At 48.4% G+C, this 22,701-nt stretch overlaps 2 protein-coding genes across 6 annotated transcripts in view; both read right to left on the minus strand.

The window, feature by feature from the left end:
- Positions 1-10,628, minus strand: part of BCAR1 (BCAR1 scaffold protein, Cas family member) — a 52,688-nt gene extending 42,060 nt beyond the window's left edge. Inside the window, exon 1 of the mRNA XM_082439002.1 lies at positions 10,510-10,628. Coding sequence (XP_082295128.1) covers positions 10,510-10,545 — 36 coding nt within the window. The 5' untranslated portion in view covers positions 10,546-10,628. The remainder of the gene's footprint in view (positions 1-10,509) is intronic.
- The window catches only part of CFDP1 (craniofacial development protein 1), a 143,721-nt gene continuing 127,705 nt past the window's right edge, over positions 6,686-22,701 (minus strand). The window contains exons 6-9 of one of the 5 annotated variants that reach the window (XR_014257006.1): positions 21,894-22,052; positions 10,510-10,640; positions 7,516-7,709; positions 6,686-7,181 (exon numbers count right to left, since the gene is read on the minus strand). Coding sequence is in view for 4 of the 5 variants with exons in the window: in XM_082439214.1 (XP_082295340.1) it covers positions 10,550-10,640; positions 21,894-22,052 (250 nt within the window). In the remaining variant the exon portion in view is untranslated. Of the gene's footprint in view, positions 7,710-8,973; positions 10,641-21,893; positions 22,053-22,701 lie in introns of those variants that run through there. The other 4 variants (XM_082439214.1, XM_082439213.1, XM_082439212.1 and 1 more) reach the window with 4 other exon arrangements.

A 22,701-nucleotide genomic window follows, 5' to 3' on the forward strand; every position in this document is an offset into this window, starting at 1 on the left:
CTGGAAGGACTGGGATGTCAGGCTGGGCTAGAAGGGCTGGTGTGGCTCCCAGCTACAGCAGTTACACGCTGTTGCCGTCAGAATCGGGGACTCGAGTCCCTCCACCCTCCACCTACCAGCTTGCCTTGCTGGGCCCCAGCTTTCTACTTCTCAGGCTCCCCTGAGGCAGGAGCTGCCACTCCTCCCTGGAGGCCCAAACCCTTCCCTGTTCAGCAAGGAGCCCCAGGGGAGAGGAAGAGGCTTCACGAAGGCACCACAGAGTTGCAGCTAGGACCTCAGTCTTCTGAGAGAGCCCAAGACAGAACGTCCTGTAAAGAGGGGTGAGGGTGGGAAAGCTCCCTCTGTGAGCAGAGGCAGGCTCACTTCTTTATTCTCTGGCCTCTGGGCCTATTGGTTTAGGGTGGTTGTTGAATACACTAAATGCCATGACGCGGCTTGGAAAGAGGCCAGGGCAGCTGCCCCAGAGGCTTTGAACGTCGTGGGGTGTTGTTCTTGCGGCCAGCGTCTCAGGCTCTCGAGAAGGATGTAACTTTTGGCCTTAAGTGGTTTCCTCGTAGATAATCCCTTCACCCATCTCCACGGTAGGAGTCTTCACCAACCCTGAGGCCTATGGTGACCTAAGCCCAGCTCATCCCAGGAGGTCCGGGGTCTTGCTGTAACTGACAGCAGGGGCCAGTTCTCCATCTGCAAGCACAGAAGCCAGGCCAGCTCTGGCTCTCACACGGTTCCATCCTTGACGGCTCCCCTTTGTCTAAGGATGCACTGAATGGAGCAGATGCCACAAGTCCAGTCTGGTTGTGCTGCTTCATACCTGTCAAGCCCCATCTTACAGAGAGCAAAAGTGAGGCTGCAAGAAGCAGCCCAAATTACAAAAGAGAGAGGGGTGCCAGAATTGATGCTTGAGGTCTGAACCACAAGTCTGGAATCCCGTGAGCAGGTCTGACTGTCCAAGTCAGGACTGACGTGGGAGGCCTGGAGGACACACAAAGGGGCAACTGACACGAGAAAGGGGACGGGCAAGCCATGGAAAGGCTTAGAAGAGGAGCCCTTGTTAGGAAAGATAAAGACCGACCGAGAGGGGATGAGATGGGAGGCTACGTGGTTGTGAATGATAATTTAAGACGAACGTAGACCTGCTCACCAAACCTCAGAACGACCTGGGAAGCATGAGAGAAGTGAAGTGAAGCCCCACCTCTTAACTGAACAAAACTCACCCTGAGCAGGGAGAGGATAAATGGATTCAGAAAACATTTAGAGCGACTCACAGATTAATGTGATGTTAATCACATAGGTTAAATACCATAGGTTAAAAAAATACAAAACAGATTAATCCAGGTTTAGATGAATCAAGGGTCATTGGGGCATATTCCTGCTGCATTAGGGTTCTCCAGAGAAGAAGAACCAGTAGGACATAGACAGGCTGAGGGTTCTGCTGTCTGCAGGCTGGAGACCCTGGGGAGCTGACAGTGTAAGTCCTAGTCCAAGCCTGCAGGCATGAGCGCAGATGGACAGGAGGAAATGGGTGTCTGAGCTTAAGGAGAGAGCAGATTCGCCCTTCCTCCAACTTTTGTTCTATTCAGGCCCTCAGTGGGTTGGATGATGCCTATCGACATTGGTGACTATGATCTTCTTCTCAGTCTACCCATTCGAGTGCTAATTGTTTCTAGAAAACCCCTTACAGACATGTTTTACCAGCTACCTGGGGATCCCTTAGCCCAGTCAAGTTTGCACAAAAAATTAACCATCACACCTGCCCAGTCCAAATGCTTCTTCCAGAGACAGAGCCCTGGGCTGGTACCACAGAAGATGCTAGTAGTTCTCAGGGACGACCTAGTCCAGTCTTCTCCATGGATGGCTGTTCTCCTCCTAGTTCCGGACATGTCTCCCCCAAAGCACTGGGCTCTGTGTTCAGAGACAGGCAGACAGGGCTTCCTTGCTGAATCTTGTCTTCTCAGAGGGTTTACATAGGAAGAGAGGGGCACAACCGCCCTGCTGGAGGGAGGAAGACCCTTTTGGGAGGTAACTGGGCATTACATTTCAAGGCCTTGAAAATGTCACCTTCCCTGACATGACAATTCCACTTCTAGCAGTGATCTGGAAATGATCAGGGATGCAGGTCCAGATCTCAGGACTAGGCAGTTCACCACAGCATCATGTATAATGACAAAAAGTGGGTAACCTCAGTGGCCGATGGTTGAGGACTGATGAAACAAATTGTGGTACAAGCACGTAATGGTATATTATGCAGCCGTTAAAAATCGTTTTCTCAAAGAATGTTTGGATAAATGGGGACGTGCTCATAGCACATACCATAGGTTAAAAAAAGAATACAAAACTACATACACCAGTGCGGTCCAACAGAATTCTGTGCTGATGGAAACGTTCGATACCTGCACTTTCCAATAGTGTAGCCCCTGGTCACGTGACTGCTGATCAGTTGAAATCTTTGGCTAGTGTGACCAAAGAACTGAATTATGAATTCTAATGAATTTAAAATTTAAATCAAAATATCCACATGTGGTTACTAGCTTCTGTATTGAGCTTCATGGGTAGAGTGTAATTCCAGCTGTGTTAAGAAAAGCTATGTAAAAACATAGGGAAATAGACTGAAAGTATCCCGAAATGTACACAGCAGTTTTCTCTGTAAGACTATGGGAGATTTAAGTTTTAATTTTTCTGCTTCCAAATTTTCCAACAATGAATGGTTGCCTTCAATAATCAGAAGAAAAAAGAGGTACATCAGGAGGGGGAAGAGAGAGGTCAAGCCCAGCGCAGACAAAGCTCCCACTGGCAGGAAGGCCAGGCGCTGGCCGAGTTGGCCTGGGAGCTGGGGCCACCTGCCTCGTGCAGGGCTGTTTTGACAGAAGTGTTGTGCCTCTGGTGACTTGGGTCTTCTCCAAGCTGCCGGGCAACCTCGCTGACACACTAGACGCTCGGCTTAGCCGGGGTGAGCATGTGTGCGCGCGCACATGGGTCCTGCCATCTGTTGCCAACCTGGCAGCTGAGTGTTGCCTCTTCAGCCGTGTTTGCTGGGACTTGGGTGGATTTTGTTGTTTGAATTTCTCGCTTGTTTCCCAGGCCTTACTTCAGCTGCTTCTCCAAGTTACTGATAACTTTAAGGAGCTTCCCTCCAAAGGCCTTTGAAGGTAGGAGAAAGTTCCTGCAGGTGGGTCTCAGCAGACGCCAGGGAGGAAACCTGGGCTTACTCATTATGGTTTGCTGGCGCGTCAGGAATTTAGGAGTTTGAATTATTTTAAGTGGCAAGAATAAAGGAAATGGAATTTTCCTAAATACATAGCTGGAAGCTTTAAAATTTTTTCTAGGTAGGGAGGCCATAAGCAGTGGTTCTCAAACTTCAGAGTGCATAAGAATCATGGGGTTGCCTGTTCAAAATGCAGATTCCTAGTGTTAAATGCCCAGGGTTATTAACCCCCCTCCTTTTACAGATGCAGAAATGGGGGCAGAGGAGGCCAAGCCACATGCCTGAGGGCACCAGCTGGTCGCAGAGCTGGGATTAGGGTGTCCTGATTCTCCAGCAAGGGTCTCTTGACTATATCAGGCTGCGTCTCAGTGACCTGTGGCAGATGCTTGGCGTTAAGGGAAGAATTAGACAAATGTGGGGTCCAACCAATTCTCACCAACGAGATGTCCAACGACTCAGTCCAGTTCTGTCACTAACTACCCAGAGTTAGCGCAGACCCCACAGTACGGGCTCAGTCACACAAGACTGCCCCCCCTTCAGACGCCAGCTGCAAACGGGCTGCCGAGGCGGCCCACGCTGCTGCCCAGCTCACACCACCCCATCAGGTGTGATCATTTGCTAGAACAACTCACCGACTCAGGAAGACGCTCTCCTTACGAAAAATATGTTATAAAGGCTACAGTCAAATGAAAATGGTCCAGAGGGGTCCCGAGCAGGAGCCTCTGTGCCCAGCAAGTGGATGTGGTCAGCAACTTAGAGGCTCCCCAAACTCTGCTTACGGGGTTTTTATTTAGGTTCCATTATGTTGGCATGATTGATTAAATCATCAGCCATTGGTGATTTTTTTAAAAAATTAATTTATTTATTTTTGGCTGCGTTGGGTCTTCGTTGCTATGCACGGGCTTTCTCTAGTTGCAGTGAGCAGGGGCCACTCTTCGTTGCGGTGCGCGGGCTTCTCGTTGTGGTGGCTTCTCTCGTGGAGCACAGGCTCCAGGCATGGGCTTCAGTAGTTGTGGCATGTGGGCTCTAGAGCGCAGGCTCTGTAGTTGTGGCGCACGGGCTTAGTTGCTCCGCGGCATGTGGGATCTTCCCGGACCAGGGCTCGAACCCGTGTTCCCTGCACTGGCAGGCAGATTCCTAACCACTGCGCCACCAGGGAAGTCCCTAGCCATTGGTGATTGATCTCTGGCCTCCCTCTCCTCCCCAGATCGGGCGGGGGTGGTGGGGGGGGTGGTGGGTGGTGGTGGAGGGTGGGGCTGGAAGTTCTAAGGGGTCAAAGGGGGTGGTTCTAAGTCAAAGGTGTGGTTTTTCTGGTGACCAGATCCCATCCTGAAGCTATTGGGTTGGAAGCTATTCTGTAACATCTTACGAAAAACCCGAACGAACTTTTTGGCCAGCCCCACACTTGGGCTCCCCCAGGAGTCCTCTCATTAGCACACAAACAGAGTAAATTCCAAGGGTTTTAGGGGTTTTGTGCCAGGAACTGCACAAAAAACAAAATACGTATTTATTGTACCATGTGGGGTATTTGCAATTTAAAAAAAAATACAGTTGTATTGCAAAGACAAAATAGGCCTCTACAATGATGCTTATTCACATCATTTCTACCCCCAGTTGTCTATAGTGGTCTCAAGGGCACACACAGGTCACAACAGACACTGTTGGTGCAGGAGGGCTGGGTGTGTGTGTGTGACTGGGGGATGGGCAGGTTCCCGTTGTCTATAGTGGTCTCAAGGGCACACACAGGTCACACCAGACACTGTTGGTGCAGGAGGGCTGGGTGTGTGTGTGTGATTGGGGGATGGGCAGGCTCCCCTCCCTGTGTCCCAGGATCCCAACCTCAAATTCAAAGGCCCTGTAATGGAGCTCAATGGCAGGGCTGAAACAGAACTGTGAGGTCCAGCTAGAGACAACAGCAAAGATGAGGCAATCTGATGAGGTGTCTGGGACAGAGAGGGTCCACCCTGCCACAGATGCAACCTCAGGCACCCAAAGAGCTTCCAGACTTAAAAAATGTCTCCCAGGGACTTCCCTGGTGGCGCAGTGGTTAAGAATCCGCCTGCAAGTGCAGGGTACACGGATTTGAGCCCTGGTCCGGGAAGATCCCACATGCCGTAGAGCAACCAAGCCCGTGAGCCACAACTACTGAACCTGCATTCTAGAGCCTGCGAGCCACAACTACTGAGCCCGCGTGCCACAACTACTGAAGCCTGCATGCCTAGAGCCCGTGCTCTGCAACAAGAGAAGCCACTGCAGTGAGAAGCCCACGGACCGAAAGTAGAGAAAGCCCAAGTGCAGCAACGAAGACCCATCACAGCCAAAAATAAATAAGCAAATAAATAAATTTATTTTTAAAAAGAAGTCTCTTATTTGTCAGTCAGGGTGCCTCAAACTCGGGCAGGCTTCGGTTATTAATGTAGAGGTGTTAACTGGAAGAAGTAAGGCATTACATCATTACCAGAGATTAGTGGGGCTAGTCAGAGGATAGCTCCCTCCCTCCCAGCAGAGGCCCAGCAACACTCCTCCGCACCCTGAGGAGCTGGCCACACCTCCACAGCGGCCTCATGTCACAGCTGTGGCCCAGGGCCCAGGGCCCGGGGGTGAGCTCAGGATGCTGGGCAGAGTTTGAAAACAGGCAGCTCCATAACTTCCACTAGAAAACTCAAGACATTGACTGTAATTCATTTTGGTGTCTTTAAATTTCAAGCTCATTTATCCAGGTCAGGAACCATTTGTTTGCATCTAACAAGTCAAGGCCTGCGGTAGCATCTTTCTAACATATGGCCTGTTTGTGTGCACCTGTGCAGCCTTGTGGGCAAGGGGAAGGCTGATCGGCAGGAATCACACCATCAGCTGTGCTGGGATGGGGCACATGGCCTGGTACAGACCCCTCAGCTCCCCCCGCCACCCAACCTGCTTTTCAGAGAAAGGGGAGCTGGGGCGGGGCGGGTGGGGCATGTGGTAGTTCACCTATGTGAATCACTCACCTCCTGGAGAATGTCCCAAAAGCGGCTTGGAGGGATCATTCTGGAATGCCTGCTGGCCCAGAAAAGGAGGCAGAAAAAGCTCCTCGACACCCAGCAAGCTCATCACCATGGCAACCCTCCATCCCTGAACTGCCCATCCCTTGGCTCTCTCTCCCTAAGGAGACTGACAGAGGTGATGCAAATTTAAATGTGGGCTTGTCTTTCTTTCAAAAAAATTTATCTTGAAATATTACAGATAAATAGGGTAGAAAGGTATAATGAATAATATAAGAAATATCTGTGTCCCCAACTCCCAACTGAAGATATAAACCCACATCATTAAACGAAGCTCCTCTGTTATCTTTTATTGTATAACCTTCCCAATCCCATGAGAGGTAACCACTATGCTGAATTTAGTGTTTATCACCCATTTGTTTATATATATTTATATTGAATGAATATAGGAATATATATAATTATATAGTATATATATTATTCTGAGTCAAAGGACAATATCTCATGTTTTAAAAATTTTATTGAGGTGAAATTCATGTAACATAAAATTAACCATTTTAAAGTGTACAATTCAGTGGCATTTAGTGCATTCACAATGTTGGGCAACCATCACCTCTATGTTCGCATGCTTTTGAATTTGTATAACTGGGATTGTACGCTAGGTGTTTTGCATCAATGCTGCTTAAGAGGTTCATCTGTGCTGAGGCATGTAGCCCTGGCCCAGTCGTTTCACTGCGGTACTGTATTCCACTGTGTGGCTATTTCACAACTGGCCCCTTCTCCTGATGGGCACTGGGTGGTTTCCAGGTTTTTACTGTCACTGATGAGCCTGCCTCCTGGGCACATGCTGGTGCTTCTCTAGGATGTCAAGCCAAGAGCAGAGCTGCTGTGTCACAGGCCGAGCGCAGCTCCAGATTCATGAGATATCGCCAAAGTGTTCTTCAAGGCGGTGCTAATTTATACTCACAGAAGCCTGGCTGTCTTGGGGAGCTGGGAGCCTTTAGTGTGAAATTTAATTAGAGTAACTTAACACCTGGATAATGTATTTCATTTAATAAAATGCTGTGAGGTAGGCAGAGCAGGGTTATTAAGCATTCTCAGAAACCTTTTGAAGACAAGGCATCTGAGACACAGAGGGAGGGACTCAACCCGGATGGCAGGGCTACAATCTAAGGTTAGAGGCAGGACGCCAAACCCACTGTCCGATGTTGACAGCGTTCTCCTCATGTTACATTTCTCCCTTCCCTCCCTGACACAGCCACCTTGTCCCTTACTTGAGCGTAGATCTGTCTACACCATCAGCTTTCTGAGGGTACAACAATGAAAGCTCACCGGCAGACCATGGAGAGGGGCCCTGGAAAGGAGAGTCTCTGTGGACTGGGCAATTCCAGGCTGCAGGGAACCAGGGTGGAATCTTCCAGACTTCCACAGCCCACTTTCCCTCTGTGGTCAACTTCGTGTGCACAAAGATTGTATCTGGTGGTCCTGTTGGATCTAAGTTGCCTTAAGAGGGCATGAAAAAAAAGCTGCAGAAAAAAAGAAAAGACTTTGCAGGAAAGCCTGAAGCAGGAACCCTGGGTACACCTGTGTGCCCAGGGAAGGAGGTGCAGTGGGATGGCATTTGGGATGCCTCGACTCTCCAAGGTACTGTCACCTGGACACCAGCCCCTCCTCCCCTCACTCGCTGAAACCAGGCAGCATCCCAAAGAGGAGAGGACAACACTGCCTACACCGTGTAGCACAGGAACTTGGTTCCGGGGCAGGGCTTAGGCCTCCCCACCGGCTTGTCTGCCCAGGGCCTGAGGGTGTCTAGGGGAGGCAGCACACTCTTCCCCAAAGAGAGGTTCAGATGCCGCCCCAGGGCACAGACGACTGGAAGCTGAAGCCAGCGTGCCCAAGCCGCTGGTGTACTTCTGACACAAGCTTCTGGCACCGGCGTGTGCCAGCTGCTACTCTTCTCAACTGGAAGCATCTCTTCATCTTTGGCTGCTCTGTCCCCTTGCACTCAAATCTTTCCTTTCCAACGTGAATCCTCCAACTAGGAGCTGGGATCCAGAGAGGCTGTTTCATCTTGCCTGCAGGGCCCTCCGCCTTCTGCCCTCTAGGCATAAGACACAGGTGTGATCGCTGGCAGTTTCACAGTCTGATCTCAGGCAAGTTTCCTCTTCTGGTCAGATAACTTGTGAGGAAGCACCAGGCACATGGCACCACTGCATCATTTATTGATGAAGCTAAGAGCTTCTGAATCCTTCCCCAGGAGTCCACCATCTTACACCAATTCCTATTTGTTTATTGGTTTTTTGGTAATTAAAAAAAAAAAAAAGAGTCATGGACTCTTACCCAACATGCCTGAGCAATTCCAGTTCTGGCTAAAGACTGATACCAAATACCAGAAGAAGACCGCACTCCAGAGAGCCACGCCGCACACACCTTCTCTGTCCTGCTGAGGCCAAGAGGCAGCACAGCACCTGGAGAGCCCTGTCACCTGGCCTTCCTGGTCCGTGCCTGGCTACCAGCAGCACCATCACGCCACTCTTTTCTAGGGAGGTTTTCTGCATCCTTCTGCAGGGCCAGCTACCAGCTGGCCTGCTGGACCTGTCAGTTCTCATGAAATCGGGCCCTGGGTTCTTAGTGCAGTTCCCCTCCTCAGCTCCAATGGTGCACGGCTCCCTCAAGACTTAGTTCTTAATGCGGCCCTTCTCCCCTGGGGACCTCACGCAGAGTTCCTAATTAGAGGACTGCGTTCCTTGGGAAATAGGTGAACAGAATACATACAGAAGGCTATTTTTATTCTTTGACCGTATGCTGTTTTAGGGCAGTTTTTTTTCAGTAACGGGAAGGTAACAGATGCTCTGGAAATCTGATGCGTTTATCTGGGACAAGAAGACAAAGACTGATGGCAAGAGCAAGGCCAGGAAACTCATCTCTCAGGGATTCTCTGGACTCCACAGACCAGCAGGAAGTATCCTTGGCTGCCCTCCTCAGTCATCCATGCCACGGACAAGGGAGGCGCACCGTGCCTGGCAAAGGGCTACTGAGCTGCCTCCCAGCGCTGACTCAGGCCCCCACTTCCTGCAAACATTTTCCTTGGCAATTCCCGACTCCTAGATTAAGAGATGTCACTTCCCTTGGGAGTCAGGCAGATTAGTTTTCACTAAGTGTGGACGTGAAGAGCTAGATAAAATATTATCCACCTGTTCTTAAAAACTATGGGCTACGGTTCAAAGAAGACTCTGACGGAAAAGATGATTCTCAATTGAAGATGCACACAGCTCAGTCAGCCCGACCACCCAGCCTGGCCTCAGTGAGTAGTGAGGGTCATAACCTCACAGCCGTGCAGGGCTGACAATCAGGTCTTGGTTGCATGAGGTTCTGCCCACATATTAGAGGACTGGAGGGGGAGACCTATGCGTGTTCCCTGCACATGTCACTGGCTCATCTCGACCCTGTGAGGTTCTGGTATTACTCAGGCCACTTACAGACCAGAAAATGAAGGTTCAGAAAGCTGAACTGTGCTCAAGGTCACAGAGCTGGCAGATGTCCAGGCAGGATTCTGAATTCCAGTCTTTGGAACCCTACCTACCCCCAAACCTGTCCGTGTTACTCAGGACATCCCCACCGCCCGCCCACAGGGGCAGGATGTGGTGTTTACTGCTTTATTAATATGAAGTTTGGAATTTAAATTTTCCTAAAGAGTTAAAAAAAAAAAAAAGTCCTTTGGAGCCTTCTTTGACAAACCAAAAATTAAAGAATTACTGAGGTGAGAGCGCACGTGAAGTTGACTTTGAGAACAGGAAAATGGCTGAAGGAAAAGAAAAATCCCTAATGCAGCAATCGTATATATATCCTTATTTTCAGCCTCACATTATACCAGCAAATAGGAATCCCATTCAGGAGAGAAAAGAGATCAGGAGAGAAGCAGGAGTGGAACTGAGAACAGAGCTGCCCGGGGACTTTGTGTTCCACCAACACTGGCGAGCCTCTTCAGAGAGAGCCCTACAGCCTCTGGGGGCTCACGTGCGTGCAGGCTGGTCACTCTCTCCACCACGGCGGCCAGGACAGGCCTGAGAGGTGCTGGCTTGGCCTGGTGGACTTCATAGCAGAACAAAGGAAAGGTGAGTGCTGTCATCTTCACCGGCCTCTCACAGGACCAACCTGTACTTTTTTATTTTTATTTTTTAAAAGACAAACTATTAAAAGTAAAATGAATGAAATCACATGAGATCAAGATACAAAGACAGAAATTCAATGTAGAAAAAAAGACCTTGCTGGGAAACAGTCAATGGAAAACATGGGAAACATTTCAAAGACGCACAAAAAGCTCACGTTGTAAACAGGATTAAGCTGCTGTAGGTTCCTCATCACATCAGGGTTTCATTTTGCTCAGCCTGAGATCTCGCTCGATTTCAAACTGCCTGTGATCCACTCGGTCTAGAAAAGCTTTCCGTTCAATGTACCTGGAAGAAAATGAAGATATCTGTCAGCAGATGCAGTAAAAGAAAATGCCTCCCCTGCACTGTCCTTTCCTGTCCCCCCGCACCCCTCACCCCGGTGTGAAGGGGTCCACTTGGCCTGTGGGATCATCGGGTTACAGCAAACACAAACGGATGACCACAGGTGGTGCCCACAGTGGACAACACGACTATTTCAGGAACATCCAGACCACTCCCATTTAGTCTAAACAAGGATGTTTCTGGTTCAAATGTGAGTGAATAGAGAATGAAAAAGAGAAACCAACAACTTATCAAGGGGAAGTACATTAGAGGCTGAAGGCAAGAAAATGTTGCAATTTTGTAACCAGGTTTTAAGGAAAGAACAGGGGCTCCCTCAAGCCCAGGTTCAGAGCCTGGCCTGGTTATCCATTAGCGGACCATGCTGGTCAAGGAGCATCGTTTTTCTCAGCAGCAAAATAGTGACACCACCGCCTTGGCAGTGCGCTGAGTCGGTGGGGAGGGAAAGCTATGTTCCCTGCACATATGCATCAAAATTTGGGAAAAGGTGCCTCTGCAAATGGAAGAAACCCAGTAAGAACTACCTCCTGGGGCTGCAGGGAAGGTGAAGCGGGCTGAGGTGTGCAGAGCGCTCACCGTCGAAGGTATTTACCTGCCTGCAGCTCCTTCCTTCCCCTCACCCTTCCCACCTCTCCTTGTGTCCACCCAGATGCAGCCAGGGTGCTTCTGCGAGGACGACAGAAGAGGCCTTTCCTTAAATTCCTCCAAGGGAACGAGGTCAAGCACCTCTGCCATCCACGGCTCACACACAGGGTCCCCTAAAAGCTGGTGGTTTGCGCCTCATCTTGGCCAGGCTCAGCAGACAAGGCTTCCGCCGGGCCCCCAGGCAGGGTGGGAAGGAAGCACAGGGCTGAAGCAGCAGGCACTGCGAGGAGCAGGCTGGCCGCTGAGTGAGACACAGCTGCATTTTCGTGCACCTTCTGGCCATGAACTGTGCTGCCGCTTGCCTGGGGGGAGGGGATCTCTGCTGCTAATTAATCTGTTGAGAGAGCAAAACTGCCACTGAAAATGGGAGGCAGAATTGAATCTCTGCACTAATCTTTCCTTTGTTGCACTGTGGAACATGTGCATCTGTCATTACAAGGTCATTACGTTTAGGGTGAGAACGTTACCAGGTTCAGGACCCTGTGTTCCTTTGCTGAGTTCAGGGCCTCACTTGCCTGCCCACAGCACCCTGTGAGGAGCAACCCAGCCCGGCCCATCCGCTCTCCAGCCAGGCCTGCGGCCACTAACCCTACACCTCACTACGGACAGGGTGGCAGCTCTCAGCTTGAATCCCGACCCTGCGGCTTGCTGGCTGTGTCTCTGGGTAAGCCACGTAACCTTGCTAATTCTGTTTCCTAATTTGCCCCCCTCCCCAAAAAAGGTAATCATCCTTAATCATTCCTACTCTGAAGGGCTGTTGTGGGGATTAAATGAAATAGTGTACATGTTATGCCTAGCACAGAGCAGGTGCTCAATAAAATGGCAGAGCTGTCACCGTCATTTCGGGAAGCCAGCTTCTGTCAGGGCTCTGAGGACAATCAATCCAAGGGGAACAGTCAGCTCTCTTGACGCACGTTACCAGCAACTAGTAACTACCACCTGGTCTGGGATCAGGAACTCAGCTGTCGTGTCAAAATCGCCCAGGAGGGGCCAGCATAGCTGGAAACACAAGGGCAGGGCCTGCTTGTAGGCCTGACAAAAGCCCTCAAGGTCAGGTCATCAAATTTAGCAAGTGAAATACAGGATGCCTGGTTAAATTTCAATTTCAGATTCCCCGGCAGATGGGGAAGCCACAGACACTGTGGACCCCTTTTGATAAAGTGTGAAAGCAGGAGAGACTGTGGCCGGTAAGTAGACACATGACAGAACAAATTCATCTTCTGTCTACCACCAAGGGACCCATGACTCCCCAGTGGGGACTGTTAACCGAAATCGACGACGGGCTTTGTCACACTACAACCGCCACCCCTCCCCACCCCAGCCCACAGGCCCTGGGTGAGTATCACAATGGGGATCAGGGTTTTGACAGCGGTATGCTTTAACTGCCTCTCTCGAAGTTCCCACAGAAGAAATGCGGGAGCCCTGGTTCAAGAAGACTTTAGGGCATGTTTCAAGAGAGCCATTACCCAGGGATACCTGAGAGAGCGGGCCTGGGGGCGGAAAGAAGAGGAAGTATGTGGCTTTGAGCATTTGTGGTCTTTCTTCTTGACTTTCCTTTAAAGAAGAGGAAGTGATACTTAAATTAAGATGCTCACTGAGCATGAATAATGCCTTGCAGGTTCCCGGAAGCAGTGCCGGTGCCGGGTCCAGCTGACCTTGAGACTATCAAGAGCGAAGCCAGGCTGGGTGCTAAACAAGCAGGTGCAGGCAGAGTTCAGGTTTAGGGAACGCCTCAGGCAGCAAAGAGGGGCACATATGCAGAATGCAATTCTCAAGGGCAACCCAGACAAAGGCCATCAAGGCAGGTTTGGCGACTTCATTCCCCCATTCACAGCATCTGCAGCTGCTAACAGGATCCTTTGATGGCTTTGGTTTGCGGCCAAGAGCTGACCAGGAACAACACTTCTACTCGACATCCTCCTCCCACCCTCAAGACAGAAAAGGTGCCAAGGATGAGGGTGGCTCTGACATTTACTATGTGTGTGACTGTGGGCAAGATACTTTATTTTTCTTCTCTGTAAAACAGGAAAAAAATTACAACACCCCTCTGACAGTACAACTGTGAGAAGTACTTTGTAAACAATAAAACCAAAAATGGCTATGAGTGTTGTGCGGTTCTTGCCTCCCATTTGTGACCTGACTGTGTCACTATAAAGCCTCAGAAACTGGGACAGCTGGAACAGGGACCAAGAGACCAAATGCCCCAGAAAGAGGAAGGGCTTGTGGGGAAGGCTGCCTCCTCCAAGGCGGCCCGAGCGGACGACCTATTTAAACTGAGCCTCAGAAAGTTCTCAGGCACCTTAAGCGGGTTGCAGTCCCAGAAGAGGACCACCAGCTGACACGCGCAAGGCTTCTTTTCTGGTCTGTGCCCAGCACTCCTGGGGACCCAGACTGATTCAGCCCAGTCTACTGGGAAGGGCAGAGGGGACCATCCCTTCCCACCACTACTGCCTTATGTGGCCCATTTAAGAGGCTGCAGCTCTTCACTGTCATTAATAAAATATGCTAATAGCACCAAAACCTAAGGGATTTTCTAAGCTTTCCCTTTCAGAACCAGGTTAGACACAATAGGCTCGGTCATCTTTTTGATCCCGCAACCCAAATTACTTTTCTGCCACCAATTTTCTTGAGATCTAGGCCAATGTGGAGAGAAGGAAAAATAGAAGAAGAGGACGAGAAGGGTAGAAAATGCTTCCAGAGAACATGTTGGTACCTACTTCTGGGAAACCAGGCTGCAAGTGAAAGGACACCCATCCACCCCCACAAGAAGGCAGAGTTCTGTGGGGCAGGTGAGTGTGCTGATCCCCAAAAGCTCCGCCACACAGTCACATCCGCCCACGAGAGGGTCCTGCCCACTGGTCAGGAAAAGAAAGAGCACAGTGAGGTGCAGGGAAATCCGAAGCAGGCACATAACGGAGGATGTTTCAGGGCTGCGCCATCACTATGCTGCCAGCAGAGCCAGCAGGCGTTCTGTGCAGCGTAAACCTGAGAAGGAAAGTGGACCAACACCAGAAAGCAACAGGCGGCGCAGGCCCTCGGAGGCTGGAATAAAGCTCTGTGACGGAAGTACTAAGAGGTGCACTTCTTTGCCCTGAGGAGTGCAAGTGAAAGAAGCAATCTGCTCAACATCACACAAGCCCTGTGCAAGAGGGTGACTCGCAAACACCTCGAGGGCCAAAGTGAAAGGGTGGTGATTTTAATTTTCTTGTCCACTGCTTTCCTCCCATCTCACCTCAAGATTGTGCTCGTTCTGAAAGAGTGACTCTTGGGGGTCATGGAGATAGATTCTTTGGAGAAAGAAAATTATTTTCTCTCTCCTTCATGCCTCTCCAAATCACAAACACACCTAGTCTCCAATCATCGAGCTCCATGACCTTCAATTTGATTGCCAGCAGCAGCCGAGACCAAGCCCGTATTCCTCTCATTTTCTCTGCGTTGATCCCTCCCCCCAAACCTGCTGGCCTCTACCTCAGCAGTGTTGGAGAGATGCGCTGCTGATGGTGAACACTGCCAGGGAACCTAGTGCGATCGGTTATAGGAATAGAGGGAAGCAATGTTAAAGGCCCTGAGTGCTGACTGGTGACACTGATCCTGAAATGCTGGACTGTGCCCTGGAGTCCACGGCTCGGAGGAAAAGCAGCGATTCTTTGCTGTGCAGCTGACCTCTTTGGTACAGGCATTTTAACCAACTTTGCTGTCTGAAAATGATGCCTAGGTGGAGATGTCATTCTGACTTGTCATGCCCTTCCTTTCTGGGTGGTTAGTTCCAATCCTACTAGGTTCCAAAACAAAGCCATGGCTGCCTGACAGCTAGTGGGATGTGCATTTAGGCAGTGCAATGGCTCAGCGCCTGCTCTGGGACAGGTGCTCTTCTAGCACCCCACTGGTGGCGGGGTGGTGAACCAGACCCTGCCTTCGGGGCTTACCATACATGAAACAAAACACGACAACGTGTATCAACTGACAATAAGTGTGATGAAGAAGGTCAAAGAGGGTGATGTGATGGAGGGTTCCTAAGGTGGGGCTACTCTGAGAGAGTGAAGAGTGGCATCTGAGTGACAAAACAAGAGCCCACCGTGGAGGAGGATCTGGAGGAGCAGTGCGGAGGCTGGGCTGCCGTGAGCAGGGGTGAAGAGGGTCAGAGGTGGGCAGGGGACGGCTCAGGGAGGCCTGGAAACGCCAGGGTAAGGAGGTGAACACTCATTTTAAATGCTACTTAAACAGCAGGGAAGAGAGGAAAAATGGTTTGTACTTTCAAAGAACCATTTTGGCTGTGATGTAGAGAAGAATGGAGGAAAGGTACAGATACAGAAGCAGGGAGCAGAGCAGATGCCTGTGGCTTGTACCGGACTGCAGGCAGCTGGGATGGACAGAAGGATGGACTAAAATACTTCATGACGGAACTGTCTACTGGACTTTCAGGACCGAGTGGAAAGAGGATGCTGCTAGGCTTTCTTTCATCAGCTGGGTGGACGGTGATGGTGCCATTTTCTGAGAGGTCTGAGGAAGGAGTCTGTTTATGGAAAGAAAGCAAGCAGAGGTATCTCAAGCTATCTGAAAGTAGAGCGTCCCTATAACACCTCTCTTAGCTGAAATGGCGCGAAGTGAAGAAGCAATTGCCTTTGGGTGAAAACGAAAACCCTCTTCAGATTTCTTTCAGTTAGGGAGAAAATGTAGAGGTCTTTCGCAAAAGCAAAGTGGTGTAAAGCAAGCTTTTGAAAAGTGGGGGATATCTGTATTTGGTTTTGGATGTTAAGTTTGATGTAATGTCTTGGACATGCAAATGGAGGTGTCAACTAAACAGCTGCTACGGGGAGTCTGCAGCTCAGTGGGATGGTCAGGCAGGGGAGAGCTTTTTTGGGAGTCGTCAGCAGAAAATAGTACTTAAGCCATGGAATTAGCTTTCCTGGGGGAGAGAATATGAGGAACGACGGCTGCCCATCACTCAGCCCTGGGACTTCCCTACTTTAAAAGCCCAGAGGAGGAAGAGAGGCCAGCCTGGGAGACAGAGAGGAGATGCCCCCAAGCTGTGCTGGCCACAGTTGTGGGAAGTGTTCCTGAAGGCTTGGCAGGAATACACCAGGAAGGGATTTAGAGGAATAAAGCACCCAGCCTTCCAGTAAGGCCCTAAGCTTGGCGTGGTCAGTAATGGCAGACAGGAGAAAGAAGAGGGGGCGGAGAGCTGGGGTGGGGGGGAATCCTATCTATAAACATGCCAGACATTTCCCCTACTTATTTAATTCCCATTATAAACCTGGGAGTATACTGAAGAGTTTCTACTTCACAGATGAAGAAACTGGGGCTAGAGCACATGGCAGGCTGGTAGAAGAGCCAGGTTTGAATTCAGTCGCACTTCAGTTCACCGTAAAATATAACAAACACGCGCACACGCAGAGTATAAACTGGGCAAGGCAGACGAATCATTGCACGGCAAGCCAAGAAGCGGAAGATGAGCACCCTGGAGAAGTCCGGGCTGTACTGGGAGAGCCTGCTTTACAATGACTCGCAGTTAGGCACAACTAGGTGGTAATGTCAGAGGAACAGAAACTTGAAAGGCAAGTGGAAATGTGGGCAGGCTCACACCTGGCTGGGCTTGGGTGCTCGGTGCGGGTGTTGGGTGAAAGTTATGAACGTGCCTCCTGAAGGCTGGCAGCATTCGGCTCCTTGACCTGGTGACGGCCTAACTGTGAACTCGACAAAAATAGACATCATACTGTGTGCGTTCTTTTGTGGCTTGCTTCTTCACAGATTGACCTAACGGACACATTGTTTTTGCCCATTTTTGACCTTCATATAAATGGAATTAAAACAAATAAATATAATACATGGAACCATACTGCATGAACTTCTTTGTGTTATTATGTTACTGAAATTTACCCATGTTCATTCCAATTGGTAAAGAGTATCCCAGTGTGTGAACACATCACACTTTATTTGTCTATTACAAATAGACATCGGAATTGTTTCCAATTTGGGGATGTTATGAAAAGTACTGTTAATTGAGAAGCTACCTGTCAGTCTAACTGCCCCTCCTTTCAAAGAAATCTTTTTTCTGGCTGCTCTTAAGATTTTTCTCTTTGTCACTGGTTTCCTGCAACTTCACTCTGCAGTGTGGATTTCTATTTTATTTATCTTGGGATCTTTGAGTTTTGAAAAGTCTGTAAAGAGGTGTCTCTCATCTCTTCCCACACTGTCCTCCAGGAGGCTTAACTTCCCTCTTCCATATTTTTTGTCTTTTTGTCTCTCTGAACAATATTCTGGATGATTTCTTCTGGCTCTTTTCCGTGCATGTATTTCTCTTTTCTGCTGGTCTAACTACTATTAAACCTATCCCTCTCATTTTTAATTATGGTTATTAAATTTTTCATTTCTAGAAATTTTGTTTGGGTCTTTTAGGCCACTATTTATAGTTTCTTCTTCTTGCAAATATTTTCAAGTTTGTCTACTTCTTTAAATACAGTAGGTATAATTGTATTAAAACCTGTCTCTGATATTTCCATTGTCTAAATTCCTTGCAGATCTGGTCCTGTGACTGCTGTTTCTCAAGGTGCTTTGCTTCTTTATGTGAATATTTTCAGACAGCAAAATTGCTTTTAAAAAATTGGACAGTAGGGCTTCCCTGGTGGCGCAGTGGTTAAGAATCCGCCTGCTAATGCAGCCCTGGTCTGGGAAGATCCCACGTGCCGTGGAGCAACTAAGCCCGTGCACCACAACTACTGAGCCTGTGTGCCACAACTACTGAAGCCCGCATGTTCTAGGGCCCGCGTGCTGCAACTACTGAGCCCACATACTGCAACTACTGAAGCCCACGTGCCTAGAGCCCGTGCTCCGCAACAAGAGAAGCCACCGCAATGAGAAGACCACGCACCGCAATGAAGAGTAGCCCCCGCTCATCGCAACTAGAGAAAGCCCGCGCACAGCAACGAAGACCCAACGCAGCCATAAATAAATAAATAAAATTTAAAAATTGGACAATAATAATCCAATATTGACCAATGTAGCTTCAAATTCTATTAAAGCTTTACAAGGGAAAAGATGGGATAGCACTTACTGAAGTAGAATTACTATCAAAACACAAAAAGCATAACATAATCTTTCAACCTCAATTCCATCTTATTTTAATCAGGACTATATTACAGGAATATTTTTTATCACTATCCATGATCTGGATTCTCCTATAGGAGAACAATTTAAATATGGCATCTGTAAAAAATGTCACAGTCTCATAATAAATATGGTAGAGGCCAATCATTACTCATAAGTAGCTTTTTTGAGATGTTATCAAATAGGACCTTTCCCCCTTAGTTTCAGCAGAGATCACTTTTGTTCCATGGTAATACTTCTTGGGATTCTCCACATATTCCCTCAGAGCAGACTCTCCCCAGGCGGCCTTTGCTCTCGTTGGCATCTGTGTAAGAGAATCTGGGGGCCTGACCAAACAGACCTTTCAGGTTTGGCTTGTGCTTCCCACCCTCTGACACTGTGGTACTGGGCACACTTCTCAGTAGAAATCTTCTTGCCCTTCTCGACAGTCCCTGTTTTGAAGTCAGCTCTCTAAGTTACATACGTGCTGGATAGGCTCACCCAGCAGCTGACTGTCTTGCTCTCATTTCTAGAATTTAGTTGCTGTGGTCTAGTGAGTCTCAATCCAGGCTGTGCATGAGAAGCACCTGAGGAGTGATTTAAAGATACAGGTATCTGTGACTCTTTTTTTAAAACTTGAGGTATAGTTGCTGTACAACATTATATCAGTTTCAGGTGTACAATGTAGTAATTCGTAATTTTTTTTTTTTTGGCCCAGCCGCACAGCTTGTGGGATCTTAGTTCCCTGACCAAGAAGTGAACCCATGCCCCCTGCAATGGAAGTGCGGAGTTCCTAACCACTGGACCGCCAGAGAATTCCCAAGTAATTCACGATTTTTAAAGGTTATACTCCATAGTTATAAAATACTGGCTATATTCCCATATAGCTTATTTGTTTTATACATAGTAGTTTGTACCTCTTAATCCCCTACCCCTATCTTGCCCCTTCTCCTTTCCTTCTCCCCATTGGTAACCACTAAGTTTGTTCTCTGTATCTGTAAGTTCTTTTTTGCTTTATTCACTCGTTTGTTGTATTTTTTAGATTCCACATGTAAGTGATATCATATAGTATTTGTCTTTCTCTGACTTATTTCACTAAGCATATACCCTCCAAGTCCATCCATGTTGTTGCAAACGGCAAAATTTCATTCTTTTTTATGGCTGAGTAATATTCCATTGTGTGTTTTGTGTGTGTGTGTGTATACATATACACACCACACAGATATCTGTGACTCGATTCAGCGGTGCACAGGCGTGCCCTTGTCATGTAACTCTGAAAAAACCCCCAGAAGATTCTCATGCTTAGCCAAGGTAAGAACCAGAGCAATAGTTCCTTCCCTGGACTAGGGGTTGGGCCCTTTTATCTGCCAGGAGCTAGGAAAGGCAGTGAGTGGAGGTATGGGGTGGGCACTAGAGAGGGCAGGTGAGAAGAGCCAAAGGCAGAGCACAGAAGTCATCAGATCTGCACTGGAAAAATACAATCAGATCCGTGGAATCATCTGGCCAGGCGGAAAAGGCTCAGAGACAGAGGGAAAAGCAAAGAGCTTAAAAGTTGTATGCTATTAGTTGTTCCCTAACCCAGTTATGTGACTTTCCATTGCCTGAAAAGTCCTCATTGGGCAGATGTCCTTTTTAATCTTGTTTTCTCTTCCAGCCTACATTTTCTTATCTCTCCCTTATCGTCAACAGCACCACTCCTTACTTTTATAAGACCTCTATTAACAGAACGAACACTGTCTAACCCATATAATCAATCCTCAGAGAAGCAGTAAAGTGTGGCACACACTGGCAGCTCCTCTGCTGCCTGAGATCACCAGGCAAACATGGAGAAGCGGCGGGGCTGAGTTACTAGAGCTGAGTCAGAGTGGGGAGGTTCAGGGCATGCATCAGAGGCCTTCTGCAGGTAACACTGACTCCTGCTTGTGCTTTCTTGTGGGCCCTTCCCCAGATGGCTACGGTACTTCTACCTCTGTCCTGTGGCAAACCATCTTTGACAGATGGACTTAGAAGTCTGGTAGTTAAACAAGCTCATAAAGTCATTAAAGACATTTTTTTTTTTAATATACTGATCAGCTTCTATGTTCATTCAAATACTCGTGAAACCTAATCTAGAAAAATGACCCCCCAAACAAATCCCTCACTTGTCTTTATTATAATTTAGCTTATAAATAACCTGAATGACTACCACTTAATACACACCTTTAAGTGACAGTGACAGGCGCTCTGCAAAGGGCTTTTGTGGACAGGGCTTTATGCCTTTCTTATTGCGCTCCACTTTAGTGCACTTTGCAGATACTGTGTTTTTTAACAAATTGAAGGACTGTGGCAATCTTGTGTTGTCAGATGATTGTCAGCATTTTTTAGCAATAAAGTATTTTTTAATTAAGGCTTGTACATTGTGTTTTAGATATAATGCTTGCATCCTTAATAGACTACAGTATCGTATAAACATAACTTTTATATGCACTGGGAAACCAAGAAATTCGCATGACTCACTTTACTGCGATATTTGCTTCATTGCGGTGGTCTGGAACAAACCCGCAATATCTCTGAGGTCTGCCTGTGCTATATACATATATGCATGATACATATATCACATGTTTTGTCTCACGAGAGCCTCACAACCACCCTCAGGGTGGTATTATTATCTCAGTTTTACTGGTGAAGGAGCTGAGCCTCAGGGATGCACGGCGACTGCAGGGAGAGCCCCTGCTGGAGAGGGGCAGGCATGGGGAGCACCAGGGCTGTCTGATGGGCCACGCACACTTCCTTTCACTGTTAGGGGCAGGGAGTGTGGACCTTGAGCCATGGACCCACTTCTGTAGTAACTTTGTTCTTGGCTCCTTCTGAGGTTCCTAAGTACTCAGTGAACACCATTTCTCTCAGGACATTCCTGTACACAGTTTATGGACATCCTCTTTGTATTCCAAAGTGAAGAGGAAGAGGGTGCACGTGATGGCCCGGATGCTGTCTGAGGGCTGGTGTGTCACATAGGTTGAAGTCAAAGGTGAAGCCCCACCCCGGGCCATAATGACACGGACAAAAAAAATCCCACAATACCCGACAACATCTAGGCGCCCTGTTGACTCTGCGTTTGATGCACTGAGCTTGTCTGGCTTCTCAGAAGGCCAAATAATTCAGATGAGGCCGAGGCTGATACGGTGAGCCAGATCTGACCACATGAACAAACGAGGTGACTTACAGTTCATGGCAGCTGCAATTCAGCAAATTCAGCTTGGCAGACGTGCCTCTCCCCGAGAGAAGTGCTGCTCACGTGCCCTCCCACACCAATGTTTTCCTCACCGACAGGACCTTTCCACATTAGAACAGAGCTTCAACAACAAACCAAAGAACTCATGTTTTCTGTTTTACCATGAAAAGCTCCTGCCTACTTAAATTGGGTAGCACGTGTGCAATGAACGATCGCAGGGTTCTGAGGATTCTGAGAGAGTAGAAGGCACTACTTCTTACCCCTCCTTCCCTCGGTTGTGGGTGGCTAGTTCTTCGCCAATGCCCTCCTCCTCCTTGAAGCTCTCCCAGTCCAGCTTGGACTTCTCTAGCGTGCTCAACTTCTGCTTCTTGGCTCCTAGTTTCCCCAAAAGGCTGCTCATGCCACTTGATCTTTTTAACCTAGGGAAAGCAAAAACATGAAACATGTAGCAGGTAAAAACTCTAATCTCTTGATTAATGGTTTTTCTGATTGGCACGGGCCTCCCTAGATTCAAGCTATTTATCTTAATGGGAGCCATGTTTGCATCCAGGGTACTTCCTGTCTGGTGTGGAGAGCACAGTAAGGAGACCAGAATTCTAATGCACTTTTCCTGCTCAATACCTCTGACCACTCTAACGACCTGGGGATAGGAAATCCTGAAGACCTCTGTCTGCTCTGTATGACAGACAGGTCTCTGTTCGCAAGGAGGGAGAAGTGCAGCATGATTCAGACACGGTTTTACAATCACATGCCTTGTTTCATAGTCCAGCTCGAACCATGTGACTTTAGGCTAGGTATTTAACTACATCTGCCTTGGTTTCCTAATCTACAAAGCGAATGCTTACTCACAGGGCTGTAGTGTATCCTCTATATAAAGTGCTTAAAACAGCAGCTGGCACAGAGCAAAGGTGCAATAAATGTTATCCATCCTGAATCACTGTCATCATCTGTGCACTAAAGCCCCAGGGAATCCTTTCAAGAGAAAGAGAACCAGATCCCAACACTGATGAGCAAGAGTTACAGTATCTTAAAAAGACTCTAAGATCAGTTTCCTTTCAACTCCTGTGA

The sequence above is a fragment of the Balaenoptera physalus genome, assembly GCF_965194825.1.
Source record: "Balaenoptera physalus genome assembly, chromosome: 19".
NCBI lineage: Eukaryota > Metazoa > Chordata > Mammalia > Artiodactyla > Balaenopteridae > Balaenoptera > Balaenoptera physalus.